Source organism: Mycteria americana, chromosome 3, assembly GCF_035582795.1.
Source record: "Mycteria americana isolate JAX WOST 10 ecotype Jacksonville Zoo and Gardens chromosome 3, USCA_MyAme_1.0, whole genome shotgun sequence".
NCBI lineage: Eukaryota > Metazoa > Chordata > Aves > Ciconiiformes > Ciconiidae > Mycteria > Mycteria americana.
This window is the reverse complement of record NC_134367.1, coordinates 33,173,181-33,201,117: the sequence shown is the minus strand read 5'-3', so window position 1 is coordinate 33,201,117 and position 27,937 is coordinate 33,173,181. Positions and strand designations below refer to the sequence as shown.

Here is a 27,937-nt window from a genome sequence, read left to right as displayed (position 1 = left end):
GCTTCCTACAAGGTGGTTTTCTAGTTTTACTTTTCTCTCACCAACCTTAATGATTTAAAACTAAATTTTAATTCAACTTTTCTTGTTAATTGCTCTTGCAAGAGAGTGACTGCTTTATTCGGCTGTGACTCTTGAGAGACTGTAACTGAGATACTAACTGAGCCTCGCTGGCTCGCCTTGGCAGGGAACTTGTTAGCTCTCCCCAAAGGGGGTAGGAAAGGCAGCTTTTCTCGGATATCTGAGAATGCAGCCAAAAAAAGGAAGATGGAATGAGCTGGAGTTAATTGTTCATTTCTGTTTAACTTCCTGCTAATGCAGGTTTCCAGTAATGGATGAATTCTGATCCAGAACAGCCCATGTTGACACTTTGAGGACCTTCTGCTCAGAATCTGAAATTATCACTGCCTTTAATATCTTTTTTTTATTTTAAAAGATTTTAAATTATATTTTCTAAATAGGTTAATTGTCTTCTCTAAGGCTTTAACTCCGCAGTTTCCATCAGTACTAAGAGGCGCCATAAAGTCACTGATTATCCTAAAACACACCATCATTTGTTCAAAACTCAAACTCAAAATAAATTGACAAAAATCCTTTGACACATTAATGAGTTGCATGCCGGTTGTACCTGCACACTTCCATTTCTTCTGCTTCTCATGATATTTTCAAATATGAATGGTGGTTTAATCTTATGGCCAACACAGTACCCTGACAATGCGTGCCCTCTGCACCCTTATGTAATTACAGGCTTTGCAAATGTTTCCCTGCACTCTTTCAGGAAGGTGGAAAACTGGTATGTGTTTTCTCTCTTTTTCAGGATTCTGTCTTGCCTTAAGAAGCACAGACCAGCCTGGCCTCAGCCTATGTAACTGTCTTGAAGTCAATGGAGTTAGCTTATTTCACACAAGGTGAAACTCTACTGTTTTAATTCCTCTGGTCACTGGACTCCTGTGAATATTTAGTGGCCTTTACTTTATTATGCGTCTAGTTTAGTAAATCTCAGATGTTCCAGGGTAGGTCTTTGCATGTGGTGACAGTGTATAGAGCACAATTCAGGAAGTGGTATGCAACAGATGTATACACACACAAAAAAATCTTTCCACTGTAATAAGTTTGGTGCTGGTCTACACATGGTTGTTGCTGGAATATCACCGGAATTGGCTTATTCCAAACAGGGATGCAACGGGCCCCACCTGGAGCCCTTGGTCACTACTGGATGGGGGCAAGGGAGGAATGCAGAATGATGTCTCCTTTTTTTATTGGTGTAGTCTCAGCTGGTCCACTTGTTGGCTTTGAGATTGGTCTTACATTACCGCAATATTACTGTCCTGGGCTGAGAAGACCGTGTTGAAATGATCCTCCAAGGGCTACTTGAAATAGCCTTCTGGCCATTTTATCTCTGCAGCTCGACATTAGAGAAATTTCACCATTTCAGAAAAAAAGCATGAGCTGCCGCAGTCAGTTACTAACCTAAAATTGCTAAATCAAAAGCAAAGTATGTAGACTGATGGGATGTTCTTTGTCAGATGAAATGAGATAAACCAAATCTGACACTAGTATAAATTGGCCTGATGCTGGCAAAGTCAATGGAAGTTGGCCTGCTTATTACAGTAATCTATTTGGCTCAGTACCTTGTGGTCTTGCGTCATGGGGCACTCATAGCACGAAAAATTGCTACATTTTAGAGAACACTGATCATATACCAAAGTAGAAAATACATATTGCCGAAAACGTGTTGCCACCAAAGGGCACATAAAACAGAACAGAGAAAAAATATTTACATTGGTTGGTAATAGTTGGTAAAATCAAACACATATTAAGATTCAAGTAACTTAAGAGAAAATGTCAGTGGATTAAAATGTTGTCACAGGATAATGGTCTCCCATTGACAGATAAATTCTGAGGATATTTGCTTTCAAGAAACATTTGTTTCAAAGAAACAAAAGTAGTAAAATACTTAAACCATTAATTAGTTTCTACTGTATTGAGGAATTAATCAATTAAAAAAAAACCCAACAAACTAATTGGTGCTGGGATGGTGGAGTTGTAACAGTTAAAACAATGACCAATGTTTTAGTTGAAAAATCATGTTTTGTCTGATTGGAGCTCAAACCTTGCTCACAGTGATAGCAAGGCAAGATGAGTGCCAAGGACAGAAAAATGCAGTTCGCAAACTTGTGAAAAAATAGAAACCAGATTAAAACTAACACAGTTCTAAAGTCTTGTTTGTTTGTTTGTTTCCTAAATGGCAGGAGGATTCTGTTTTGCAGTAAAATGTTGAAAACTGTATCAGTTTGTCTACACATCCAGCCTTGCTCTTCCTGTTCACATATGCCATGAGCACGGCAGTCATATAAAAAATTACCTAGATTTGACTTTTCTTTTGTATAGTATATCCAAGAAAGAGTACATAAAATTATTTTAGATTGATCTAATTTTAATATCTATAGGATAAAGCTTATGGCTATTGTATGAATAGTTGCCACCACACAGGCAAACTAAACTCATATTTACAAAGGTACTTAGGTCTCTATCACTTCAGGTGCCAAAATGCAGATCCTCACAGTCCCTGCTTTGCTGTTGCCTAATTTAGAAGGCATTTATTTTCTACCAGGGTGGTTCTCAAGGCACACTGATTTCTGCCAGGAGGAATGTGCAGAACCTCATAAGTTCTAACGTTGGCCAGAATTTGAATGGGAGACTTCATAAATTTGAAGTTTCTCTTCCTAAAATTTTGGAATAAGCCTTATAGTTTGTACACTGTGCTTGCCCAACATCCTAGCAATGCCAGAGAAAAGTTGTCATACCAGGGGGAGATACCAGTATGTGAATAACTCTGCCATAATTGGCAGAGACATTGCCTCTCTTCCTCTTTCTATGGTGACTTTTCCTCTGTTGATAATAATAATTATTCAGTGAGACAAAAAGAAGCTTTTAGCTTGATAGTGAGAAGGAAGGGAAGGAGAGTGACTCTAAACTTGTTAACAGGATATTTACCCATAAGACTTGGTCTCTAGCATCTGTTCCAACTAATATTTAAATATTTTACATAAAGGGAAACTTCTTCCACAGAAACGACTGAGGAGAAACCCTTTCAAAACACCCAACAATAAGCTGTTTGGTCATTCCTCAGCACATGAACATGTGTTTCTGGCTCCTAATTGAGAAGAGGAAGGACAAGAATCCCTTCTATACATCCCACCTAAGTACTTTAACTCTCAGACACCATGTAAAAAAGGAGGGAGAGCTGACCTGAACAAGGAGAGGGCTCTGATTATGAATCTCAAGCAGGTAAAAGTGCTAAGCTTGCAATAGTGAGCTGCAAACCTCTCCTCAATGTTTCCTCATTTTTAGTGCAGGCATTGCTGACTCAGCACATTGATATCTGTGCACACCTTTTCTCAGGTATCTTAACTTTTTCTACACTTTGAACAGTAGAGTCTAGCCATCTTATGTAAGGGCACAGATGGCATTACGTTTTATGGCTTTTCTGACTAAAACCTTCCGTATTACTGAGTTAACACCTAAATTCTTACTGTGGATCTGGGCCTGAGATAATTTAGCTGGCTCAGACACTGCTTTATCCATATAAAAGACCCAACTGGGATTTTTGACAGCCATTTAATTAATTCAGTCCAAATTAATGTGCATAACATGAGAAAACATATTATGCACGTCATTTTATTTGTCTGTGTATGTCTGTTACTCTAAAATATATAGTTGTTTTTCAGGTTGGTCATAATTGTAAATTCTCAATTTTGATGTTGCTGTGCAAGACAGAACTATGAAAAAGCCATATTTTTAAAAAGACTATGGTAGTTACATGTCATGTACAGTTACAGTTATGTACATATATATCTACTATATAGAAGGCGTATATATACGTGATGGATAATCTGGCAGAAATTAAGATATAAATAATATTTTGTTTTCTTGATAACTCATATAACTTGTTCTAATACCATATACACTGTAAACAGTTTAAAATACAGTTTTTAAATCTATACAGAGATCTTTCTCCTCTATGTCTCCACATACATTCAAGAATAGAACTGTGAATAAAGTTCATAATAAAGTTAAGTTCCATGTCAGCAAAAAATTAAACTCTCTAGAGTCTATTCTCTGTGCTGCTACTGCATTAACAATGGTATGCTCATTTAGCATTTAACTGACGATTGTACTTGACATTATGTACGAAAAGCTCTAATCATGAAAGCCTGAATAATCTAAAACCCATCCCTGACAAGATTTCACTGCTGGAAGTCTAATTTCAAAATGTCAGCCAAGGCTGAGGAGCCATATATTGCATGCTCATTAAATGTAATAAATCCATCACAAACTTTTCAAAATCTGCTATAATCTTGCCCGTAACCCTGGAATGAATGTAAGACCATACAAAAATGAAAAAATGTTGCCTTTCATGCTATGTGATATATGAAAATGAGGCTTAATAAGGCTAACTGCTTTCATCTGCTTAATTGTATAGTCTATAGCCAAGCTTTATCTTTCTGTGAATTAAATGATACTTTTCAAGTATTTAAGTGACTGGAAATCTATAAGACCTCTGGCTTAAAATGCAACTCTGAAAATTCACATTTTCTAAGTATATTTCTTCACCTCACAGTATGTCATAAGTACATCACAAAGGAAAGTGTATAATGAAAAAAACTTAGCAAGAATCTGAACGTAGACAGCTTTGTCAGTGTGACCTCTTCTTTTTCATTTAAATGAAACTTGACACTGTGGTTAAGAATCCAAACAAATCTGACATATATGTTAAACGTACCATTTCAGAGGTCGTATTTTGTTATAAAATGTGTATAGAGTAGAGACCAGTGTTAGAAAATAGCCCTCTTAAGATAAGGATGCAGGCCAGTCAGTATGAAGAATGATGCACCTACAATGAGTTCCTCCATGTGGCAGGAGCAGTGCTGTGCACTGATCCCAAGGCATCCCTGGATGCACCACCCCATCACTGGGAGCAGTGGGGCCGTACCAGCGCCGCACTCCCACTGTCTGCTGAAGTCTTTAATCGAGGACTGGCCTAACTGCTGCTGAAGGAATGCAGCTGATGTATATTTAGGTAGGCTTGAAAATTCTCTAAACGTATGATTACATCTTATTACAATCAACAGCACATTCCTGTTATGGAATGATAATTAATACAACACAAATGCTTGGTATGTTATAATCTTTGTTTAAGAAGGTGTTACTGACAGGCAGTTTGGTTGCACACAGGATCAGAAAAGGAAAACAGTTTTTAAAATTTAAATTATCTCAAGACAGTATTTGAATTCCACAGATGTTGCTTCGTATAAATTAGTCCTGAGTTTTACTTTCCATTGGTTTCAGAAAAGCAGAAGAGTCCTAACCGCATTTTAACCTGAAGACCTGTAGTGCAAAACTTGACAGTGGGAACTTATGAATTTATCCCTTCTTCACCCAGAGCCTGGCTCCCAGAGGGAAAAAAATGCAGTGTTAGGCATTTTTTGTTAGGAGGCTGGCTCTGTCACTGAAAGTTAGATGTGCTCTCAGAACACAGAACAGATTAGGCCCTTCAGAGCTGGTACTTGGGGGAATATCTGGTTTCTGTATCATACACAGGCTTGGAGGCAAGTGACATACTGAGCAGTTCTGCTCCAGAGATGGGTGCATTTTGCAGCAAGTCTGAAATTGTATTCTGGAAGTCTTGAGATTTCCAGAATACAAAAAGTATATTTCTTTTTTTTTTTAAACTAAAGGTATCTGGATTTCATTTCTGAATATACTGCAATAACTTCAAGTGCTTGACTCCTTCCACAAAGAGCAAAACCATGAAGCTACTAGAGTTGGCACAGAATTCTCACTGACTCCATTAAGTCTAGAATACTATATTTTGAATGATATTTCACACTCATCATTGGGGGGATACCCCATGGAAATGTGCTTAATGCTTAAAATAAAATATAAACAATTTTAAAGCCAACAGTCCATGCATCTGTAATACCTTCAATTGCTTTAAGTTAAGCTGCTACGATGTAAGTGGGGTTGATGACTAATGTGCTTGCATATTAGTATTTTCAAGAAAAGAGCGAGTTATTAGTGGTGTCTTATTAACAAAAATCTCCAGTTAAATGCTAAATATAATCCTGAACCCCATAGTTAGATTAAGAAATAAATCAATTCTTTCTACCCTAAAGGTAGAGAAGGTACTGAAAATAGGCTAAATTAAGTCCTCTATGGCACACGAATTTGTGCTTATACATGGCAAGATCAGTAACTGAAAAGCTGCAAAGTTAAAGTTAAATCAGTTTAATATTACATTGCAAATCCATTCTAATGTTTCAGATCAAATATTAAGTTTCCTGCTGAAGATGGAAGAATCTAGAGGCATAAAGAAAGTGGCACAGTTGCTCGAGAGAGCACAACCTGTCACTTCTTTTTGCAAAATGATTGGAACACCCACTGTCCTCTGGGAACCTGTAGGCAAATCAACCCCACTAGCTGCTTAAAAATGTTAACATGGCAGCCTTGTCAGCATAGTGATTGCTCACAGAAAAACTTAATAGAAAGAGTAATAAATTCAGCTGGATATAATGTCATGACTACTTAACATAAGACATGACTTGATTCTCAGCTCACTGAAAAGCAACTGTATCATTGCGCAGAATAAGATCCAATTCAAGCAGCTTGCTCATGGACCCATAACACGTTCACAGCTTCTTATTGCCATAGAAGCTGCTGATACTTACTTCTAGCAAAACCTAAAATGCCACAAATGTGAGACAAGTGATACGGGAAATCACATGATGTAAAGAACCAGATGTCAAATATGCAGAAAAATACTCAATGTGTTTTTACAGTACAGACTTCACCTACCACTGTCAGCCTCATTAAAAGGCTAAACATTATTTTGAACTCTGAAATATTTCTGAAGTAAGGAAGGCTTATGATTAATTGAATTGTTCAAATCAGTAAACATTAACATAATTCAAATGAGACTAAAAGAATATATAAATGATATTAGGCATTGATATGTATTAGAATATTGTAATATAAAAAATAAAAAGATTTTGGATGTATTTTTTGGTTTTCAAAAGAACATAGCCACTTAAATATTTTTTTAAACATATCTTCAAATAAAGAAAAAAATCAAAAATAGCATATTACCTTTTGATTCCGTAGCATACATTGTGGGTTCCTCATGCCTTTGAGCTCAGATTTTTTCCCTATGTATCCATCACATTGCCTTTGTTTTCATCATTTGCCCATATTGGAGATGTGTCAATAAAAGATGTTGCATTTTGACTCATGAATTTTGAAGCTGGTAGATTTCATCACTAATAGACTGTATTCTACATACATACATACATACTCGTAGATCCCATCATAATCAAAGGAAGTTGTGTATTCCTATTTGGAAAATCCTGCACTTACCAGCATACACACACAGACACGCCTGCATGCACACTGTCACACATACACGCACAAAGAAAGGTCCTATAGAACTCCATGGAGTTCTTTAGAATTTATTCCAAATTGCTCTGGAATTCTATATTTTCAAGAGATGCATTGAATATTCTCCAAAAATCTAAAACAAAGATACAGTATTTTTTAAGAATAATGGAAATACAGAACAGTTTCCATTTTAAAGGAAATATACAGGACTTTTCCATAAGCATATTTAGTATGTGAACCACGAATTATTGTTCTGGAACAATTATGTAAAAACTAACTGGTCCACAGAGCTGGATGATAATGGATACTTTAGATTTTTACAATGCCACAAACATTATAACAAAAAGCCTGTCTTTAAGAGAATTATTGCACAGGTCCCAGAGCTTTGGTGGGACTCCAAAGAATTCACTTCAGAATTAGGGACTAATTCAGTTGCAGACACTATCATCTATCAAATTCTGTTGATTAAATGTCCTGTTTACTACAGCTGTATAACAAATTGTTAGATCTTTTCATTTCAAATCCACTCTGCAACACAATATCTTGAAAACCTTCCCATCAGAAAAGATGGCTTAAAATAATTTAAAAAAATGATAGGGATTGCTATATGCAAGGCAAAGAAGGGCATCCCAAAAGTAAACAGGTTAATACTAGGACAAGTAGAAATTTTGCTTATGTGTTGGGTCTGCCAGAATTGGTCTTTCATAACATTATCTAAAAGTATATCAAACATTTGGTATGTTGTTTTTTGACAGGTGTACAAAATGGTGTTCCTTGGATGGGTCCTATGTGAAACACCTTAGTCCTGTCCCAGCAATATTTGTGAAACTCCCTGGGCCTTTCTCCACTCTGGTGCCAAGATTTACCCCTGAATATATATCCATCATTTCCAAAGCACTGCAGGGTTTTAAGCTTAATTTCAAAGCACTGCAGGACTTTATGCTGCACAGCCCCCATTATAATCTGGGGGCATTGTGCAGTCTAGAAAGCACTGTATGGAAAATCTACACCTAAATGAGAGCTGGGAGGGAATGAATCCCATGTTTGGAATTAAAGCAACCAAAAGAACAGCACCCGTTCTATTACAAGCAGCTAGTAGAAATGAAGAGGGATATATTTGCTAGTATATTCAAGCTACTTTGTGCTGAGCACTTGATACAAAGCGATTCTAAACTAACTGCTTAACCAGGCAGCGGAGGGTTTATGGCCTGTTTGCATTTTGAAAGGACTGCAAAGGAGCTGAATTAGACTTCAGGCTTGATTTTCACTGTTTTTAACGTTATCTAGTGACTCATACTTCTGTGTGCCGAGTGTGACGGTTTCCAAGTAGTTCTGCTGTTACATTATACCTGCCATTTTGCAAGGGTTTACTGGCTGCAGGTACAAGCCAATTGACAACCCAGCCCTGTTTAATGTTTTTCACCCAGCCCATGTTTTAACATGGATTTTAAAAGGCAGATTTTAGTAAATATAGATACAGTGCTAGATACAGGGAAGTGACATGATGTTCTGAGCATCAATCTAATGTTCTCAATCTCTGACAGCAGAGAGATAAAAAAAGGCCTCGGATCAGCCTGGAAGGTGGGTGTGTAATAAACAATCTGTTTATTTATTTACTGAGTTTAATTTTCTCTGTTCAAAATGTTTAATTCCTTTAACGGATAAAAATAACAATTTTATAAAGGTTGATTTGATTTTTAAAAGGTAATATTAGTCATAAATTAATTGAAAAATGCCTGGCCTACTTTAAAAGATGACAGAGTAGCTCAAGATACGAGTATAGCACAGGAGATAGTGATGTTCAGCTTGCTAAAGGAAAAAAAAAAAGCTACATAGGATGATTTCCCATAATAGCATAAAGCACCACAGGAACAGGGCAATCACATGACAGAATGGATAGTTTAATGAAGGCACTTCAGAACAAGCCTTTAGATCATTGGGCTCTCTCGCACCCTTGCACAAGGCGGTTTCTCAGTCCTGCTCTGTGCCGTGGGGCTGTCAGAGTATCAATGATGCATTAGGTTGCTCTCTGGTTTAGGATATAACCCCCCAGCTAGGGCTACTGAATTTTGAGTGGAAGCGTCTTTAATAACAATTCCACAATATGTAAAAAATACTATATACAGCATCATTGCATAGTATAATTCTATAATAAATATATAGTAATACAGTTCAGCTTCCCACTGTCTTTTAAACTATAGTTCAATAACAGAAAGAAAAACAAAACATTTCTTATTGAGAAGCACAGCAACAGAGAACTGTTTGCACACAATGTATGTCCCAGTGGTACATGATGAGAGTCTTACTGAGCTATCACATCTCATAACCACACTTTCCTTTATTTCTCATTTTTCTATGAGGCAGAGCTGCTGCACTCAAGTTTATAACTGAGCTTGAATGTTCAGCTTATCCTCCCTGAGAAAGGGAATTTGATAATTTGAAGGCAACAACAGAGGAGAGGATAGCCATTACGCTGAAGAGATTTTCTGTTGAGAAGCTTGACAGTCAAGGCAGAGGAGAACTTCAACAGAGTGAAAAAATGGACAAGAAGTGTAGAGGGACAAAGTGAGCAGGAAGATCTCTGCCTCTCAGGAAATGAAAGAGAGGTAGAAGAGAGGGGGAAAAATAGAACAGAGAAGGACCTTTCCTTCTTCTAACATGTAAATCCTTGAGGAAGTTGTTTCTGTCAGACTCCAGATTGGAGCATTGGGCAAACCCTCCAACAGTCCAGGAACATGGTGGGCTCCTCTGTAAAAAATAATCTGGAAATAAAACCTGCCTGACTGGCCAGAGCCACTAAAGATTTGAGTACTCTAGTTGGATGCTGCCTCTCTTTCTTACGAGTTTCAGTGGCTTGCCATCATCAGAAAATTGTTCTCCAGTGAAATTTAAATACTGAAGAAAACCTACATGATCAGAAAGTAATGTTTGCATCCTGTAAGCTGTCTTCTCTATTTGAAAATGGAGAAGACCTGGGTAGAAGTCCCTGAATTCCCAAATGTTGGCTTTGATCATAATGTTGGATGACAGAGAAACAAGGAAACAATATCAGGGAAGCCAGACAAAGGAAAGGATGAAGAAAGCCAGACCAAAAGTAGAAGATCATAAATCATAAAGGCAATGCTAGAAATTAATGAAGAAAGAAGATAAAAGAAACGAAGGGAAGAAAATAAAAAGAAAGGGGAACTGATTAAAAAAGAGACTATGCAATGATCATTTTACTTTCTTAATCTTTAATTTGAAAACAGATTATTTTTTTCCACACGAAGGCCTGAAGGGGAAATCTCCACTCACTATAAATACTTCTTACAGGAAGGAGATAGGAAAGGAAAATGCAGCCTTCGAAACTAGCACCTTTCCCTCCCCATGCCACATAGCAGGAGCTGTGCAAAGCGGTTCTTGGCTCCTACCTAAAGACAGCCTGGCTGGAAGATTCTCCCTCTCTCCTCCTTTCTGACAGTCAGTGACAGACATAATGCCTATGGAGCTCAAGAAGCACCTTACTCCTGCCCAAGAAATGACTGGCATTTTTCACAGTAATTAGGAAGTGAAACAATTTTGCTGTGACCCTCTTCTCCACAAAGCCAGCAGTACCACAGCTCTGTTTTCACAAGAAGGATTTTCCCTTGGACCAAGAGTTAGTATTCAAGAGGAGAAGAATGGGTAGCTGTCTTGTCTACTGAACATGTTGGTCTGCTGTTCTCCACTCAACCTCTCCATGGCCTGGAAGGCACTGCATATAATTACAGACAGAGTAACTGTATTGCTAGTAACACATTATCTTAGTTTTTAGCAATTTTTTCTTCCTAATTAGAAATCATTAGCACATATAAACATTCTTTTGCCAAAGTGCTTTGAGCTCTGTTCCAATTTAGATTTGGTTATTTTGAAAGGTAAATAACCATAAAAATATTAAGCAAAATGCAACATTGCACATAAAGCTCAAAGAAACATAGATGTTTACCATGAAGCTATAGCTTCAGACTGAAATCAAATGCTACTGTATTGTTTTCAGTGTGCGTGACTTCAAATTGTTCCTAAGTAACATAATTATCATTGACTGAGCCTAGGCATTTTATTATATACAAATTAAGACTTATTAAATAATGCATTAGTAGCATTTTAAAGGAAATACAATCCCTTCAGTTATTTCAAATCATTAACCGCATGGCTAACTACATGATTAACCCCTGGCTCTGTGTCTCGCTAAGGCTCATATTAAAAATTTAATGTATATGGGATGCAAACAGTTCCCATGTAAAACAATATGTACTAAGAGATTATCAGCAGAAAAAAATTGTATCTCAGTGGGAAGAGATGGATTTTTATCTGGCACAGAGCTATCTGTGTGGAATGCACTAAAATCAGTGAACATCTAAGAGCAGGGAGTATCTTAGGGACAGTAAGAAATGTGCTCCGCTCATTGTGATGACATGCGTGGCCTTCTAACTTGTAACTCCTAACTTCTAACATGTAAATCCTTGAGGAAGTTGTTTCTGTCAGACTCCAGGTTGGAGCATTGGGCAAACCCTCCAACAGTCCAGGAACATGGTGGGCTCCTCTGTAAGAAATGACCTTGAAACAAAACCTGCCCGACTGGCCAGAGCCACTAAAGATTTGAGTACTGTAGTCGGATGCTGCCTCTGTTTCTTATGAGTTCCAGTGCCTTGCCATCACCACAAAATTGTTCACCAGTGAAATTCAAATGCTGAAGAAAACCTACATGATCGGAAGGTAAAGCTTGCATCCTGTAAGCTGTCATCTCTATTTGAAAATGGAGAAGGCCTGTGTAGAAGTCCCTGAATTCCCAGATGTTGGCTTTGATCATAATACTGTTATTTGTACCTGTCTGTATATGGAGTAGAAGTCGTGAGCTTTCTTTTCTGGTATGTGTTTCACTGGTATACCAGCTTTTGAGGCCTACATATTTAACCACTCTAATCTGCTCAACATGGGGAGTGCTCGGTGGGTGACACTTCCAGACCAGTCGGAAGCTTCTGCTAATGCAAAAAATAAATTAATTCTTTGGTTCCACTCATGTGTGACTGTAATCAATAAAAGCAAAGTTTGTCCCCTTCACAGTACTACTGCTTCTAATACAGCTTTTCCCTGTAAGCTCATTTGTGCTGCTGGGTGGAAACAGAGCATCTTTTTTGCTCCATTTTACCCGACAGAGTTTCACGTCCAGCCTTCTTCATAATATCCACTGCTTCTGTCTACCAGTTAACATTTCTAAGGTTAAAATCCTCAGAAATGGAGGCCAAACAGTCTTACTGCAGCTGAAGGTGTCCCCACCGCTTTCCCTCACTCCATGCTTCTACAGGAGAGCTGAGGGATCTCGATGTGTTGACATTGAGAACAGAGTGCAAGGCTGATACATTTACTCAAGCTTTTCCCTATGGGAGGGGTGAGTATGAAATAAGCTGAGGCTCTGACTGGAAGGAGAAATAAAATAAAAATGTTTATATCTGTTAATAAATCAAATTGAAAATTTGTTGATGTTGGAAATAGTCCCAGAGCCTTAATGATAGGTTTATTTTTACCACCACCAACAATAATTAATAATTAATGCTACATGTCTCTCAGACGCATCTTGGCAACTAAAATTAGCAAGTATAAAATGTTACATTTTAAATTATATGCTTAGCATGGAAGTCTGCCCCTACAAAATCTCTAGACTATATCTATGTCCGTCATGCCCTGGATGACAGGATATAGCCAAATTACCTTTGGAAAGTTTATCTGTATTCTCTCTGCTCCTCTGCTGGGAATTCCCTTAGTGGATGATCTGTGACCTGCACAGATCAGATAACTTTGCCTGCAGAGCCAACCACTGAAATCATTGCCATCCTCTGTACACGCAGCAGCGTCTCTAAAACCAATTGTCCTGACAGGTTTAGATCATTGTAGGAAAGCAATCTTCCCTTCCAGATGCCGGAAGGCACAAGACTTTTTAAATTTTTTTTCCTTTACTGTATTTAGAAACGGGGTAATGTTTTGTTATAGATCTATTCTTATATTTTAGAAGCTACTGAAAACAAAAGGCTCTAGTAGACCATGGTGAGAGAACCACACTGTCACAGGAGAGTATTGTGCATATGAGCCTAACAAGAAGTTTGGAGAAGAAATAAGCTAGGGACTGCACTGAAAGGCTACTTGTTTCGTACATTCATAATCATCCATTTTTTATTCCCTTTTCTTCAATACCACTTAGACAAATTTATTCCAGAAGTGTAAGCTTTCATAGCGCACTAGCAGATTTCTGCTCACCAGTTTCTAGGGGAGACAAGTGAATCCAAGTGACCCAAACCAGTCCTTGTAGCTGACACATGATGACAGGTTTAAATATAGAGAACAGAAAGACCATGAGCTGAGACTAGCAAAGCCTATATGAATTCTTATTATTTAACACTAATACTGTGTAACACTGAGAGATACCAAGGTCCAATTGTGTTGGGTGCAGTGTACACATATCCTGAATGGAAATCCTGCAAAGTGCTGCTTTGACAAAGAAACCTCAAAGTGCTTCTTTGGCTCTGCTTTGCTTATCATACCTATTCACTGAAGTATTGAAACTTCAACGAACTGAGACCTCCAGGGCCTCCAACACACAATCAAGTCATCATGGCATAACAAGTGTCAGCTGAGCTATATCAATAACTTGTGTGCATGCTCCTAGCCATGGCAACTGCAAGGCAACACAATTTGGCTTAGTTCTGATTCATTTCAGGCTTTGCATTTGCTACTGGCAAAATGTGTGCACAGGGATTAATGCCACAATTCTAAGTTTTGAAAGCTTCCTATCTGCACTTGACAGACAATTTCCTACAATTAAAAAGATGTTTGATTGTTTAATGGCTAATGTTTAACTAGGACACATATGTTCTTTAGGTATTTATGGAATGTGACTGAGTCTTCTCACTAAGGTGTAAAACTCTGACTAGAATATATTTTTACTGGTGTTAGACACTATTGTTCTTTCCAAAAGGAAGAATCCTTTAGAAATGAATGGAGACAGATACTTGATCAGGTTTAAACTCTTACAAATTGGTTTCTGGAGCAATTTATGGGATGAGGTTTATGAATAGCTACAAGAGACAAACTGAGTCTAGCAGCAGTTCTTGTCCATCATTAATGCTGCCTTGATACTGAGGTCTAACTATGATTCCTAGCAAAACCATTTTTCTTCCATTGTAGTACAACTGCAATGCCTTGTGGGATCACTCAGTTCAGCGAAACATTATTACTATTCTATATTTACTTTAAAAGATAAGCAGTGCCAAAATGAAGGGTTTATAGCAATAATTAAATTGCTAACACTCAAGCCTGAATTCTGATTGACTTGACATAAGAGGATATGCAGTAAAAGACAGAGACTTGAAAGCCCTCTTAAATATAAGAAGTGTAAAATCTCAATGCAAATAACAACAGCTTTACAATTAATCTCATCTGTTTAAACCCCAAGTTTCAATAGCTGTTGGTTCTGACACATTGGACTTTGTTGTCCTGTATGGTTCAGCTAAGCTTGTTAAAGAAGCCATTCTCATCTAAGCCTTCACCTAACTTTAAGTGGTATTTAAAGAATAATAAATACATTTAGATTTCCTAGCTTAAAGAAATTATTTAGCAAATATGGAATAGATTGAAGATGTGACTTTTTATGAAATAAAGAGCATAGAGCACAAATTATATGCCATGCTACTAATTAGAGACAGATATATAATCACTTACTAATGGAACAACATTTTGTGCCAACCTTATTCATACTTCCTTCCAACTGCTGGATTGCTTGTGCCAGATATATTTCAGTTTTCTTCAGAAGGGAGAGATACTAACATGTTTTCCATCCTGTTTTTAAACCCACAAGTCTAGTGCAAACTGAACTTTCTTGACATTTCAGAAATTCTATCAGTTTTAACAGCTTGAGGCCTTTTTATTACAAACATGTACATTTCCCTGCAGGGTTCTGGAAATCTCACAATTACATTCATTAAAAATGTCCATGATTATAGCCAAATGCATTCTTCGTAAATTTACCTTTACAGTTTTCTTTCAACAATTATTCTGAGCATAATTTTCTATCAAATTCCACAAAATGCCTACTTATTCATCCACAATGTCAGCTTTATATAAATTTTGACAAAACCATCAAAAGAGAAAAACACAGCTACTGTCAAATTTTTCAGTACCAGGTTTGATGTCTATGGTGTGACTCATTGAGACTCAACATAATAAGCATCTATGTCCATGAAAACAAATATAAAAAGGTCATGTTTCAGCGGCGGTCTAAAATTAGAGGCACTACACTAGCATCAAGATGATCTCTGGGTACATAATTTTGGGTCCCTAACCATACCTAGGAGTCCCTTTATTTGACAAGCTGAGCATCCCTCTCATCACAAAGTCCTGCTGTGATCCAGAGCATCTAACAACATTGGTTTTTCTCATGATGTAATAAATATGCTCAGACCACACTTAGTGAATGCTGGATTCAATGAGTTCAGCAGACAGTGACCACAGTTTTTTCCTCAGAAAGAAAAAGCAGGAAAGATCGGAATTTGTGTTATCATCCTTGGCTTTCCATCCGATTGTTGGTCTCTATCTAGAACAGAGATTCCCATCCTGCTTGTCCCACTTCCCATGAAATTTCACCTACCATCATGCTGTAGAAGAACTAGAAGGTGGAAATGGGAAGACAATCTTATGCTTTTCCTGTTGAAACCTGGGTACTTGTAGCCAGGCAAACAAGATTCATCAGGAAAGAAAGAAAGAAACCTGAGATCCAGTCTTGTCCCACATTATCTTTTTTTTTTTCTCAAAAGGCAGACAAATATAAGGTGAATAAACAGGTCTGGACATAGGCACTGGAACCTAGACCCTAATCTTAGCACCTGAGAACAATTATCATTTTATAGGAAGTTTATTTTGGCCATGACTTAAAATCAATCACAAATTAAAAAATCTAATAAGGTACAGGGTAGGTTAACTCACAATTGCCCAGGGCAGAGTCTCTTCTATTTCTGGAGCAGTTGGTTTTGGTTGCTGTTCAAACAGCATCCTGGATGAGTTTAATTGAATCTAGCAAAACATAATTCACTTTTTTTTCCAGTTGCTGTAAAAGCAAGAGGGACTCCAGCATAAAAAGTGAACTGATTCACTAGCAAGCTCTGTTTTCAGAACTGAGTGTACTTCAGCCATAAGTTACAAACACAAAACCCACGATTCGTTTTCATACTGACTCTTAAATCACCTTTGAGCTTGATTTTCCCAACTTCTATGTGATACTATTTCTAAAACTTTAAAGTAAAAGTAAATGTAGGGCTAGAGAATATTTTCATGTATAAGGATCACAGGACTGAGCCCCATAGCTTTTACAGAATGAAGTATGTAGTATTAAGGAAAGAATACTCATTTTACAGCTTCTGATCAGACCAATCTGAGAATCAGACCAATCCAATAGTCATTGCCCTTATAATGCTCTCATTGACTTGACTACAAGATATAGTGGCCTAAAAGCTCTGACCTAGGAGAATACAAGAAAAAAAAAAGAACTGTACAAATGAACTTCACAGTGCGTGTCAAGGTTAAACCATACCATATGTTCCTGAAAATACGCAGACACAACAGGGAGTTGTAGGGAAGTATAAATAAAATACAGTACAATAGGTAGATAATATTTTGCACAAAATTTACACTATTGTTCCTTAAATGATAGACTTTTAAAAGAGTTTGTATTTTCTAACATGTTTCATTTTGTTATACAGAAAGAGTAATGATGTAATAATTATTGTAGTAGGGCATAAGATTTACATTGCATTTATCTCAGAATTGTATTTTTTAATGTATTATTTTACCAGATAACTGTATAAAAATATCTTACTGTGTTTCTTTATGTGTTTTGGTTTATGTGACAAATGGATTCTGTGCCTACATTCTTAGAAATTGTAATCCACGTAGGAAAATCCATGTAGGAAATTCAACTTTCATACTAGAATGAAAATAACCAAGTAGCTGAATGCTGATTTTTGGTGGTGCTGTTGTTATCATTATTACTTAAACCGTTTAGTCTTGTGAAGTCTATTCCTATCATATCTTCATTTAAAAATCCTTTTTAGCATTGTACTTAGAAGTACTTATGGTTTCCTCTTTCTTAAAACCAAGATTATGTAAATGAAAGACATGAACATTTAACTCTTTGTAGGTTGATCTACTTCCCATTGACTACTTTTCTATTTCCACTGAAATTCAACAAATAAGCAAAAGAGAAGTAGAAAAAAGGTGTGAAGCCTAAAATAGCTGCTTGAGTCATCAATAGTTTGTCTGAAATGATTCCAATGGGTGTTTATGAGAGAAGAAGCTATTTTCCTCAGGGCTATGGATCGGAATTCTAGAAGAGAAAAAACTACTCTTAACAGGTCCTGAAGAACAAAGGAGGGAGGGAAACCCCCACCATTTTGGGAAGAGTAGGACAGCAGAGGGTTACCTTAGGAAAGTCTGAGCTATTTTTTTTGTGTGTGCTAAGGCAGGACAGCAGAGGCACACATGCCAGCACCAAGTCCAGCACCACAACCAGGGAGGAGGGAGTAGACTACACCTGTGCAACATTCCTCAGTTCATGCGTGCAATATGTGGGTGAGTGAGCACCAGTGTGAGTCATAGGTCAGACACAGTCTAAGTCTTTCACGGGAAAACCTTGGTAAATTTTGGATTCTCAAACCAACATCACTTTTGCTTTTCAAAGTAAAGCTCATTAAAATGAGCTCCAACAATGTCTCTCACAATATTCTTGTAACCAGGCTAGGAGGTCACAGTTGGATGAGTGGACAACCAGATGGATAAAAAACTAGTTGGATGGTTGGCTTAGTGTGTACTGACTAATGGGTGGCAATTTACCTGGAAGCAGATAACAAGCACCCAGGGACCTATGTTTAATGTCAATGACCTGGAGTAGGTTCATATAGTTTGTAGATAACAGCAAACTGGGTGGACCAGTCTATATGCTCAAGGGCATGGCTGCCATCCAGAGAGATCTAGACAGGTTGGAGGGATGGGCAGTGAGCTGAATATGAGTCAGCAGTGTCCCCTGGCAGCACAGACAGTTGACAGCATCTGGGGCTGCATCAAGAGAAGCACAGCCAGTAGGATGAGGGATGGATTGTCCTCCTCTGCTCAGCACTCATTAGACCATATCTAGAATACTGCGTCCCATAGAATTGAGTTGCCCAATGCATGGAAGACTTGATAAACTGGAGTGAGTTTAGCAGAGGCCACCAAGATGCTTGGGGGCTGGAACACTTGCTTTGTGAAGAGAGGCTAAGGAAGGTGGGCTTGTTCAGCCTGGAGAAGACATGGCTTCAGGGGCTTCTGACAGCAGCCTGTCAGTGCCTATAGAGAGGTCATTGAGAAGATGAAGCCAAGTGCTTCATAGTGATGTGTGGTGGGGTGACAAGAGACAAAGGGCATAAATTGAAACAAGAGGTCCAGACAAGCTATATGGAAAAACTTTTTAACCATGAGGACAGTCAAGCAGTGCAGCAAGTTTGCCAAGGAGGTTGTACAGTTTCCACACCTAGAGGTTTTCAAGACTTGACTATATAAAGCCCTGAGCAACCTGTTCTGACCCTACAGCTGACCCTGCCTTGAGAATGAGGTTGGACCAGACGATCTTCCAACCGGAACAATTCTGTGATTCTAAAATAGCTCACAGAGCTCTTAAAAAGGTTCTGGGGATTGGAGGCAGAGAACACATGCTGCTAATATCTACCCAATTTCTTTCCTGTAACCCACTTACAATCAAAATGTCTGTTTTGTTTAGAAATAGCAAACTGAATGATAAAGTTGATGTATTTTGAGAAACAGACTGGCAGGCACTTTTGAGAAGAATGTTACCTTCTCCTCTGAGGCAGGTAACAGTAGCATGAATGACAATGTTTACTGATCTTGGGTAAGAAAGATCTGCTCCCAGAGGTTCTCTTGAGAATCTAAAAGCAGGTAGTTAATTCAGCTGATGTTAACAGGTTTTGTCAGAATTTGGCATGGTAAAACAGTGTTGCTTAAACAGACCTACTCCTGTAATAGTTATTCAGTTAAGTGGGCTCTTCTCCAGTTAATTGTGTCTGAGTTCCCAAATACACAGCAGGCAGATGTGTGTGGTGCAGTGCACTCCGACTGCTGACCTATTTATTGGTATGTTTCTGTGATGGCTGACCCATACCAGAGGCTCTGTGGCTCAGCTGTTCAAAAAGCTGTTACACAATGAAAGAGATGACACTCAGCAGAGTAGGTGTTAATTTGGAAGTTGGGTACTGGCAAAAATGGAAGGACATATTTTCCCTGGCTTCAGCTGCTTAAATGGGGGGTATTCCCCTGAAGTTCTCCAGGCAAGACCTGAAATACGGAGTGCTACTGCCTGACATACTAAATTCCCTACTTCCTCATTGATTTTCTAACACAACCTTAATGCTGTGTTAGCATCATTTCTCTGTTCATTCCATCTGCTCTTAGGTCTCCCCCGCTGTTTCCTAGGAGATATATTGCCACGATGTCTGCATCTGTAAGGCAGTGGCAGATATGGGGCAAGCGCCACATGGTTAGAGGCAGCATTAGTATCACCTGAACATTTGCAGGGTTCTCAGGGGATCCCGCCACCCACCGTTTCTCAAAACCTGAGGGAGCTCTAGTTACACAGTCAGCTGCTTCAGAGTGCTATGGGAATGGAATGTTGTGGCTTCTCAACTCCTTCCCACTTCTATTTGCTTCTTTCAGCCTAGAACCTCTATTTAAAAAAAAAAGACTGAAGGGGGGTTATTTTTTGTCCAGTCAACCTATTTAGTGAACATTCTAATCTTATTGTCTACAAAATTTTATGGGGTTTTTGCTTGTTTACAATGCATTTATCAAAAGTACTGATTGTTTATGTTCTGTGCTTTAAGTAGTCAGGACATGCCCTTTTCATATCCTTTCAGATATGGTCTAAGAGACAAATTCCAAAACGTAATAGTCAGCATAATAAACTGAATATTGCAGTTAAACAGGGATGACACAGAATATCACGGTTGCTAAATCTTGCCTTGTGCCTTAACATCTTCCCTGTTGTTCCCTTAGCAGGCACACATAAACCTGACTATGGCTAACAAAATGTACAGAGTCTTATGACATTTCTAAAAATATGCCTGTTTCTCACAAGTGACCCAAACTCCAGCAACGAACTCTTAAGTACCCTCGGAAACAGATAATATAGAAAATAATTAACTTTTGCCCATATGTATAATGAATTCTATGGTTTATTTTAAATTGTATTCATCTTTGTTTTCTTGACAGGAAAAATAGGTAAACAAGAATTGTTTACGTCAAACAGCTAATGTGTTTTTATTTAGGCAGAACTGTGAAAAAACCAAGGTATTTTCTGAATGTATGCAAAAGAAAGGAGAATTTATGAAAAAATCCACATAATATTAATCAATAACTTATTGGGGATAGAGAATCTATTCATTAAATGGGATCAGAAGCACAGTAAAGATTTATAGCTTAAGCGTTAAAGGTCCACATAGAAGAAATACAATCATTTTTCTTGATGGCAAGGAGAACATTAGGAAACATAATATAGCAAGAGTTACGTTACAGTGAAACCTACAAATCACTGATAGATATTTCCTCAAAGAAAACTGTCAGTCTCTTCAAAGTAAATACGTAATGCTTTTGTAGATGTTAGGGACATCTCATAGTATTTGTGAAATAACAGATATTTGAGCAGTTAGGTTATACGTGAAAAGTGTTAGCCTTCCTTAATTCAGGAGACTTAATTTCAATGTTACAACTAAATTCAGCTGTTAAATGGCTATCTCCAGCGTATCAATTGCATAACCTCAAATTTAAACATGATTATGTGGCTAACATTTAACACTGAGAAGAAAACAAGACACAGAAAGAAATACCAAAGTAAATTAATATGCTTCTCATACCTAGTATAACACTGAATATATTTAAACAAGATACATAATTAATTTCATAATATTCTTGTAAATTCAGCCTTCAGTGACCTGTGTTTCAAAACAGGATCTGACAAAACAGGAATCTGTTTCACAGTCTGAAACATTAAGAAGGCTTTGAATAAAGTTCTGCATTTTGAAAGGTTTGGGGAAACATACTGAAAAAAGCAGAACATTTCTCAGCTGTGTCCTTCAATAAAATGCACAACACGTTTGGCTGAGAAGGAATAAAGGAGCAAGGCTTTTCTGTTGACAAAAGGCTTTTTTGCTATCCCAATCCAAATCTTCCAAGAGAAACCACACTCCCATCCATGCCCCCCATCATGAACTATTCTAAAACAAGCTAAAAAGCCCCATGACGTAGACCTCTGGTCTAATGGTGGTATCCTCGAGTTACTGAAACTGGAGAAAAATTCACTTTTAAACAGGGAATATTAGAAATGGAAAAGCTATGGTAGCTTGAAAGAATTTAAACTACTTTTACATGACCTCTGTAAATATTTCTTCCATTTCTGCCAGTGGGAAATACCATGATCTTTTTTACTGAAAAAAGGCGGAACTTAGTTGAACCAAAGAGAGTGCAATATGCAAACTCACTTAGTCTTCACTGAAAGAAGCTGTTGTAAAAACATCAAGGACATACTCAGCCTTCAAAGAGTAGAGCTAAACCTAACATGCTAAGTATCTACGATTTACATAAATAACAGAAAACCTGCACTTATCCAGACCAAGAGAAACAATATTTTTTTTCTTTGTCACAGATGTCAATGGGTATATTAAAATAAACCACAGACATTTCCTAGAGATTGAATAACACTGAAATGAATAAAAGTAGTTGGTGCAGTGTTTAATGCAGATAGAGAAAACCACAAACTGCAAACAGACTGACAATATGCTGTTTGTTACAAATACATCTTTGGTATACTTAATTTACACACTGTTCAACTTTAAACTGGAATTCAGCTTTGACGACATTTACAAGCACCTATTCTCAAAAGGAATATACACAAATGTAGAGCTGGGGACAATTTAAATTCAGAAGCAAAAGCAAACTACAGCACGGAAAAAAGGGGCATTTTTCAACTTTGTGAATATTAGCAGCATCATATGGCCATTAACTACGTGCCCCAATAATATGAGAATAGTACAAACATAAGAATGAGAAAGGAACAGAGTAAATAAACTCTCAAACTTGCATATCATATTTCTCAAATTTTCTCCCATACATTAAAAAAACTGAGCTCATCTTCTTGCCATAAAATGCCACCTCAGCCTTTATTCAGGAAAGAATTTCTGCTAACTTGAATGCTACATTGTCTTGATAAAATATTCCCAAGATTTCTCCCAAAATTTTCAAACACTGAAACCCCAAATGGTTTGATTTCTAGTAAATAATAAAATCTCAGAAACAAATCTAAAATGTTTTTTATCTTAAACCATAGGTAAGGACCTGACTTTCTTTCTGAAGTTCCCATTTACAGATTAAATTTTCCAGCTCAGCAAAATGAAAACATAGTGTTTCCTACAGATGTCAGTATTGTAATCTAGATCTATGGACTAAAAATCAAATGCTGGTCATATATAATCTTTGAAAATAAAAAATTCAGAACTTTAATTCAAACACATCTGATGACAAAACATATCCTTACTTACAAACATACTGAAGTCATACCCGGATCTGATTGCTTTAATTTGAATAAGCTTTTGCTAAACACTGGCTTTAGCTGGCCATTTTGTTGATGGTGCATTCACAGGCTAGCCTCTTGGAGCTACAATATATTCACATATCAGTGGACATAGTGATAAAAAGATTTTTGGTCTGTAACAAGGAATATCTTCCTTGGTATAAAAAATGTATTCTGCCTTTGATCCATTAGAGGTACTCCCTGGCTAGAAGCTCCCAGGTGGTACATGTATCAAAAACAAGATATGGACTCAAAAAGAAGACAAGTGTAGTAAAAAGTGGTATTTTAGAGTCATTTTTCAGGCCATATATTCAAAACGTAATCTTTGTGATGTGTTATTTTTTCTGTCAATTATTTCCTCTGAACATCTCCATTTTTAGGATCTGGTGTTCTCAGAAATAAGTCAATATAATATCTCTGTACTTTCAGGAGTTCAGGAAGCAGAAGTGAGGGAGTTCAAGGAGATTAAGATTAAAAGAAAGGAACTGGATTAAGGGCATGTTTTACTTCAGAGTTCCCCAAGTCAAGCATCAGAGAAAGGCTGCCAGCATACCTAGGGAGCGTGTTGTCAAACACAGTCGTTGTGATGCCTTCAAACCCTGATTCCACAGTGGCAATATACACAGGAACTTTCAGCTACTGAACCATATTTCTTCTTGAAATACATAATAAAATAGTATATATGACTATGCATGTTAGTGCTGAAATTCTAGAGAGGCTTAATCCTTCTGCGTTCTGGCACTCTGAAGTTGCTTGCACATTTCTGACTTTTTTCCCCCTGAATAAAATCTGCAAGAGTCACATGGCTTTCTTCTGCAAATCCATATTTTGTTAATTTGTACCTCTACATGCTTTCAAAACTTTAAAGCATATTAATATCTTAAATTTAATAATTTTGTTAAATTATGTGTTGGAAGTGACTATGTTTTGGGTATGTTTTATGAAGTACAGCTATGTGACTCGCATTGAATTTATGAGACTTCTGGCAGCTAAATTTCTAAGCACTCATTTGGAAAGAATAAATGATTCATTATAGGTGTGTTGTAGAAACACCAGTTATCCTATAGCAGATGATGAACTTATTTCATTAGATATTGGAAAAATTAAGATGAGCAGTGCATTAAGTAGTTTAACACAGTGGGATAAAGAATTACTTTATACATACTTGCTCACTCCAAAACTTAACAGCATTCTATCACATACTGCCGTATTCACCAATTACATCCTATTTTCTATTCCAAGCTATCATGTAGCTATAGTTAATTTTAAGCAACCACTTATTGTCACTTCTGAAAGTTGCCTAGCATCACTAGGCACTGGGTGATGCCTCAAAACACTGACACAGCCCTGCTCTACAGGAGAGGAACAAATGACAACTATGTTCAGAAAGTCTGAGAACAGATTAGTAATAAATCAGCAATATATCACAAAGTAAGGTATGCAGAGTTATTACTTTCTTATAGCTGCATCAGTCAGAGATTTAGCAGTTCTATAGCTTGTTATGATGTCTGTTTCTGCACATTTTCAAGAGTAGTACTCTAACTTCTAAGCAATTTCTACTTGCCTTTCGAGTACCAGTGTGTTAATAAAAAGACAAAAACACTGTAGCACAATCCTATTACAACTATTATAATGAACCAGAATTTGTGCTTTTGATGTTGAGCCTTTGAACTTTTTTGCTTTGAAATTTAGTTATAAAACATACAAGTCTACCACAGAGAACACAGCTTATCCAGAGGTAACAATACCAAAAGGGATTTTTGGAGGGGAAAAAAAGACTACAAAAGAGGGTAAATGTTTTCCCTTGTCTGTTACTATTTTACCAAAAATGCCAGGTCCTATGAGTATGGGACTAAATGGATGTAATTATTTTAAGCTAAACACAAATAAAACAAAGATATCAATATTTAAATGCAAATTTAATACAATCCGTCTTCATACCTTATTATGCGTCTGAGTTTGTCCAACCAGGATAAGGATATTTGATGAGATAATAGACAGGCAGAAATTGATTAGAATTATTGACCTCTCAGATCTGATGTACCTGTTCAAACAAACAAAGAGAGGGTACAACTTTTCTAAAAGGAAAACAGCTAGTAAGTCATACAAAGCTTTGATGCAATTCTTGCATTAAATATTGGAGATACTCTGAAAGGTAAGCACTCTCTTTCAAGTGCTCAAAAAGAGTATCAGGGAGCTATCACATTTCAAACACAGGAACCATGATATTTTGATAGATATTCTGCAGTTCGGTCTTAGTATCTTGGTATATTTTAAAAATAATCTATCAATGCTTCTTTTAAAAACTGCTGGCAACACTGTTCTAACACCACACTGATAATAACAGGCTTGCATGCATTCATGTCAGGAACTTCTTATGCTCTCTGCTCATCCCTGGGAATATCCACAGCTGGCATAGACCACTCATAATAACTAACTTCAGCAAAAAGATGGTGATTTACATAAACAGAAGATCTGGTCCATGATGCATAAATAAGATGCAGGTTGGTTGATGATACTATGGCAGCGCATTTTGAAACACATTATTGGGATAACGAGAACATTAATCTTGAATTTCCACCACATTTACAAAATAGTTTGTATGAAGAAACAATAACACTGTAATATCTTCATCTTCATAAGACCTAATACTAAAAAATAGCTAAGTTTGTACAGAAAGATTAAATTATAGCAGTGAGTATCACACACTCTCTCTTGCAAACTTATTATATTTATATTACATGTAGGCTTACAATGAAAAAGTGAAATACTCTTATCACCTATTTCCTTACAAGATGCAAATGTTCTCATTTTTCTCTATATGGCCTTTTATATCCTACAGGACAGAAAGAGAATGATTATGGTTTCAAGTGAATAACCTTATTGACTTGATTTTCAGAACTGCTAAAAGAGTAAATGCTGACTACTAAAGTAAATGAAAGTTAAGGGTGCTCAGTTCCTCTGAAGACCATGCCATATATTTATATATCCTATGACCTATACTATATGCTTCTCACTGGAGCTCAGTTAATATTGCTGTCTCCTCCTGAGCTGTACACCCATAGCTGACACCCTGAGGAGGTCATAACAAAGGGTGCTGAACCCATGAGAAATGCCGAGCTTTGGACATGAAATAAATTGTAGTCCTTTTTGCTCAGCTATCAATTAAGTAATACAGCATTCCATTTTTTAGTTAAGAAGACAGAACAACCCTGATACCAAAATCCACATCTTTCCTTAAAATATGACAATGTTGTTAAGGCTAGTTCTATGTGTTTGCAAACAAATACAGAAAGTCTAGTGCCTTTGTCTACACAGTCAGTATGCTGCTACTTTCTAACTTGTTAACTATTGATTCACCCGGGCCAGTTCCCAACACTGAGTATCTATGGACTATAAAGGATCTTGGTGGCTGAGTAAATACAGTGCGAGCAGGAGCTCATAGCATTGGCTTAAGCTAGGAAGGTTTTAGTTTTTCTGCCAGCCCACTGTTGATGAAGGGAAGGGAGGGGAAGGGAAGGGAAGGGAAGGGAAGGGAAGGGAAGGGAAGGGAAGGGAAGGGAAGGGAAGGGAAGGGAAGGGAAGGGAAGGGAAGGGAAGGGAAGGGAAGGGAAGGGAAGGGAATGGTGAATATCTGACTGACACTGAATTTATTTTTCAGTTTGAATTTTCAGTTGAGGGGATCAAATCAATCAACCATAACAGAATGCTCACACAGGCCTTCTTCAGACCAGCATACCTCTACCTCATATCACTTCTAAACAGGCCCTGCCATTCAAAGGGAAGGTGGGTGTTCCAAAATACAAATTCAGACATAGGGTCAAAATATCAAATTTCTCCCTACTCCTAGGTTTATAAAAACAAGCATATATACATGTAAGTGTCAGTGTCTATCTTCTCCCTATAGTTGGTTACTATGTGCTCTTGAGAAATGTGTTGAAGGCAAATTTTAATGATTCAAATGACAGGCCACTCAGTTGTCATAATACTTTCAAAATATCTCACTGATAGAACACAGAGATCTATATGAGTTATCTTTTCTTCAGCTGGATGCAGAACCCGCACTAGGTCCATAATACATCATACACATTTTTTTTCTCTGCTTGGAAGTTACCAGAATCATAGAATCATAGACTGGTTTGGGTTGGAAGGGACCTTTAAAGATCATGAAGTTCCAACCCCCCTGCCATGGGCAAGGACATCTTCCACTAGATCAGGTTGCTCAAAGCCCCATCCAATCTGACCTTGAGCATTTCCAATGATGGGACATCCACAACTTCTCTGGGCAACCTGTTCCAGTGCCTCACCACCCTCATCATAAAAAATTTCTCCTTATGTCTAATCTAAATAATGGAGAAGGCCAGTTCCACTGAACATGACAGTATTTTCATCCAAGTGCTAAATATATCAGGCAGTGCAAAAATAACACTATAATTCTTCAGATGGGAATTATATCCTGAAATACTCTCATTCTTAGCTTTGACAGACAAGAACTGATAAATCTTATACTCTTTTTATTATAACTTATGTAACTAAATATTCTATATTTATTATATATGTGTCTAATTCTGTGAGTCTCTGTGGCTATGTAAGAGAGTGAAAGAGAAAAGGGTGTAAACTTATCAAGCTGCTTCTAAAAGCAAAATTCTATTGGTTGATTTTACATTACTCTAAAAATTATTGGTTTATCCTTGTGTTTCTTCTTACTTGCATAAGAACCTATTTTTCTTTTATTACAGAAAAATGTTAAATGAGAACCCATGTTCACTTTTTAAAAATATTTATTACTTTGCCTGACTTTTCCTCTTACTTTTCTATTTCTTCTACACT

At 37.2% G+C, this 27,937-nt stretch overlaps 1 protein-coding gene across 1 annotated transcript in view; it reads right to left on the bottom strand.

Annotated features, from left to right (window-relative positions):
• Positions 1-27,937, bottom strand: part of ADGRB3 (adhesion G protein-coupled receptor B3) — a 465,041-nt gene that overhangs the window by 72,860 nt on the left and 364,244 nt on the right. Inside the window, exon 18 of the mRNA XM_075497295.1 lies at positions 25,049-25,151. Coding sequence (XP_075353410.1) covers positions 25,049-25,151 — 103 coding nt within the window. The remainder of the gene's footprint in view (positions 1-25,048; positions 25,152-27,937) is intronic.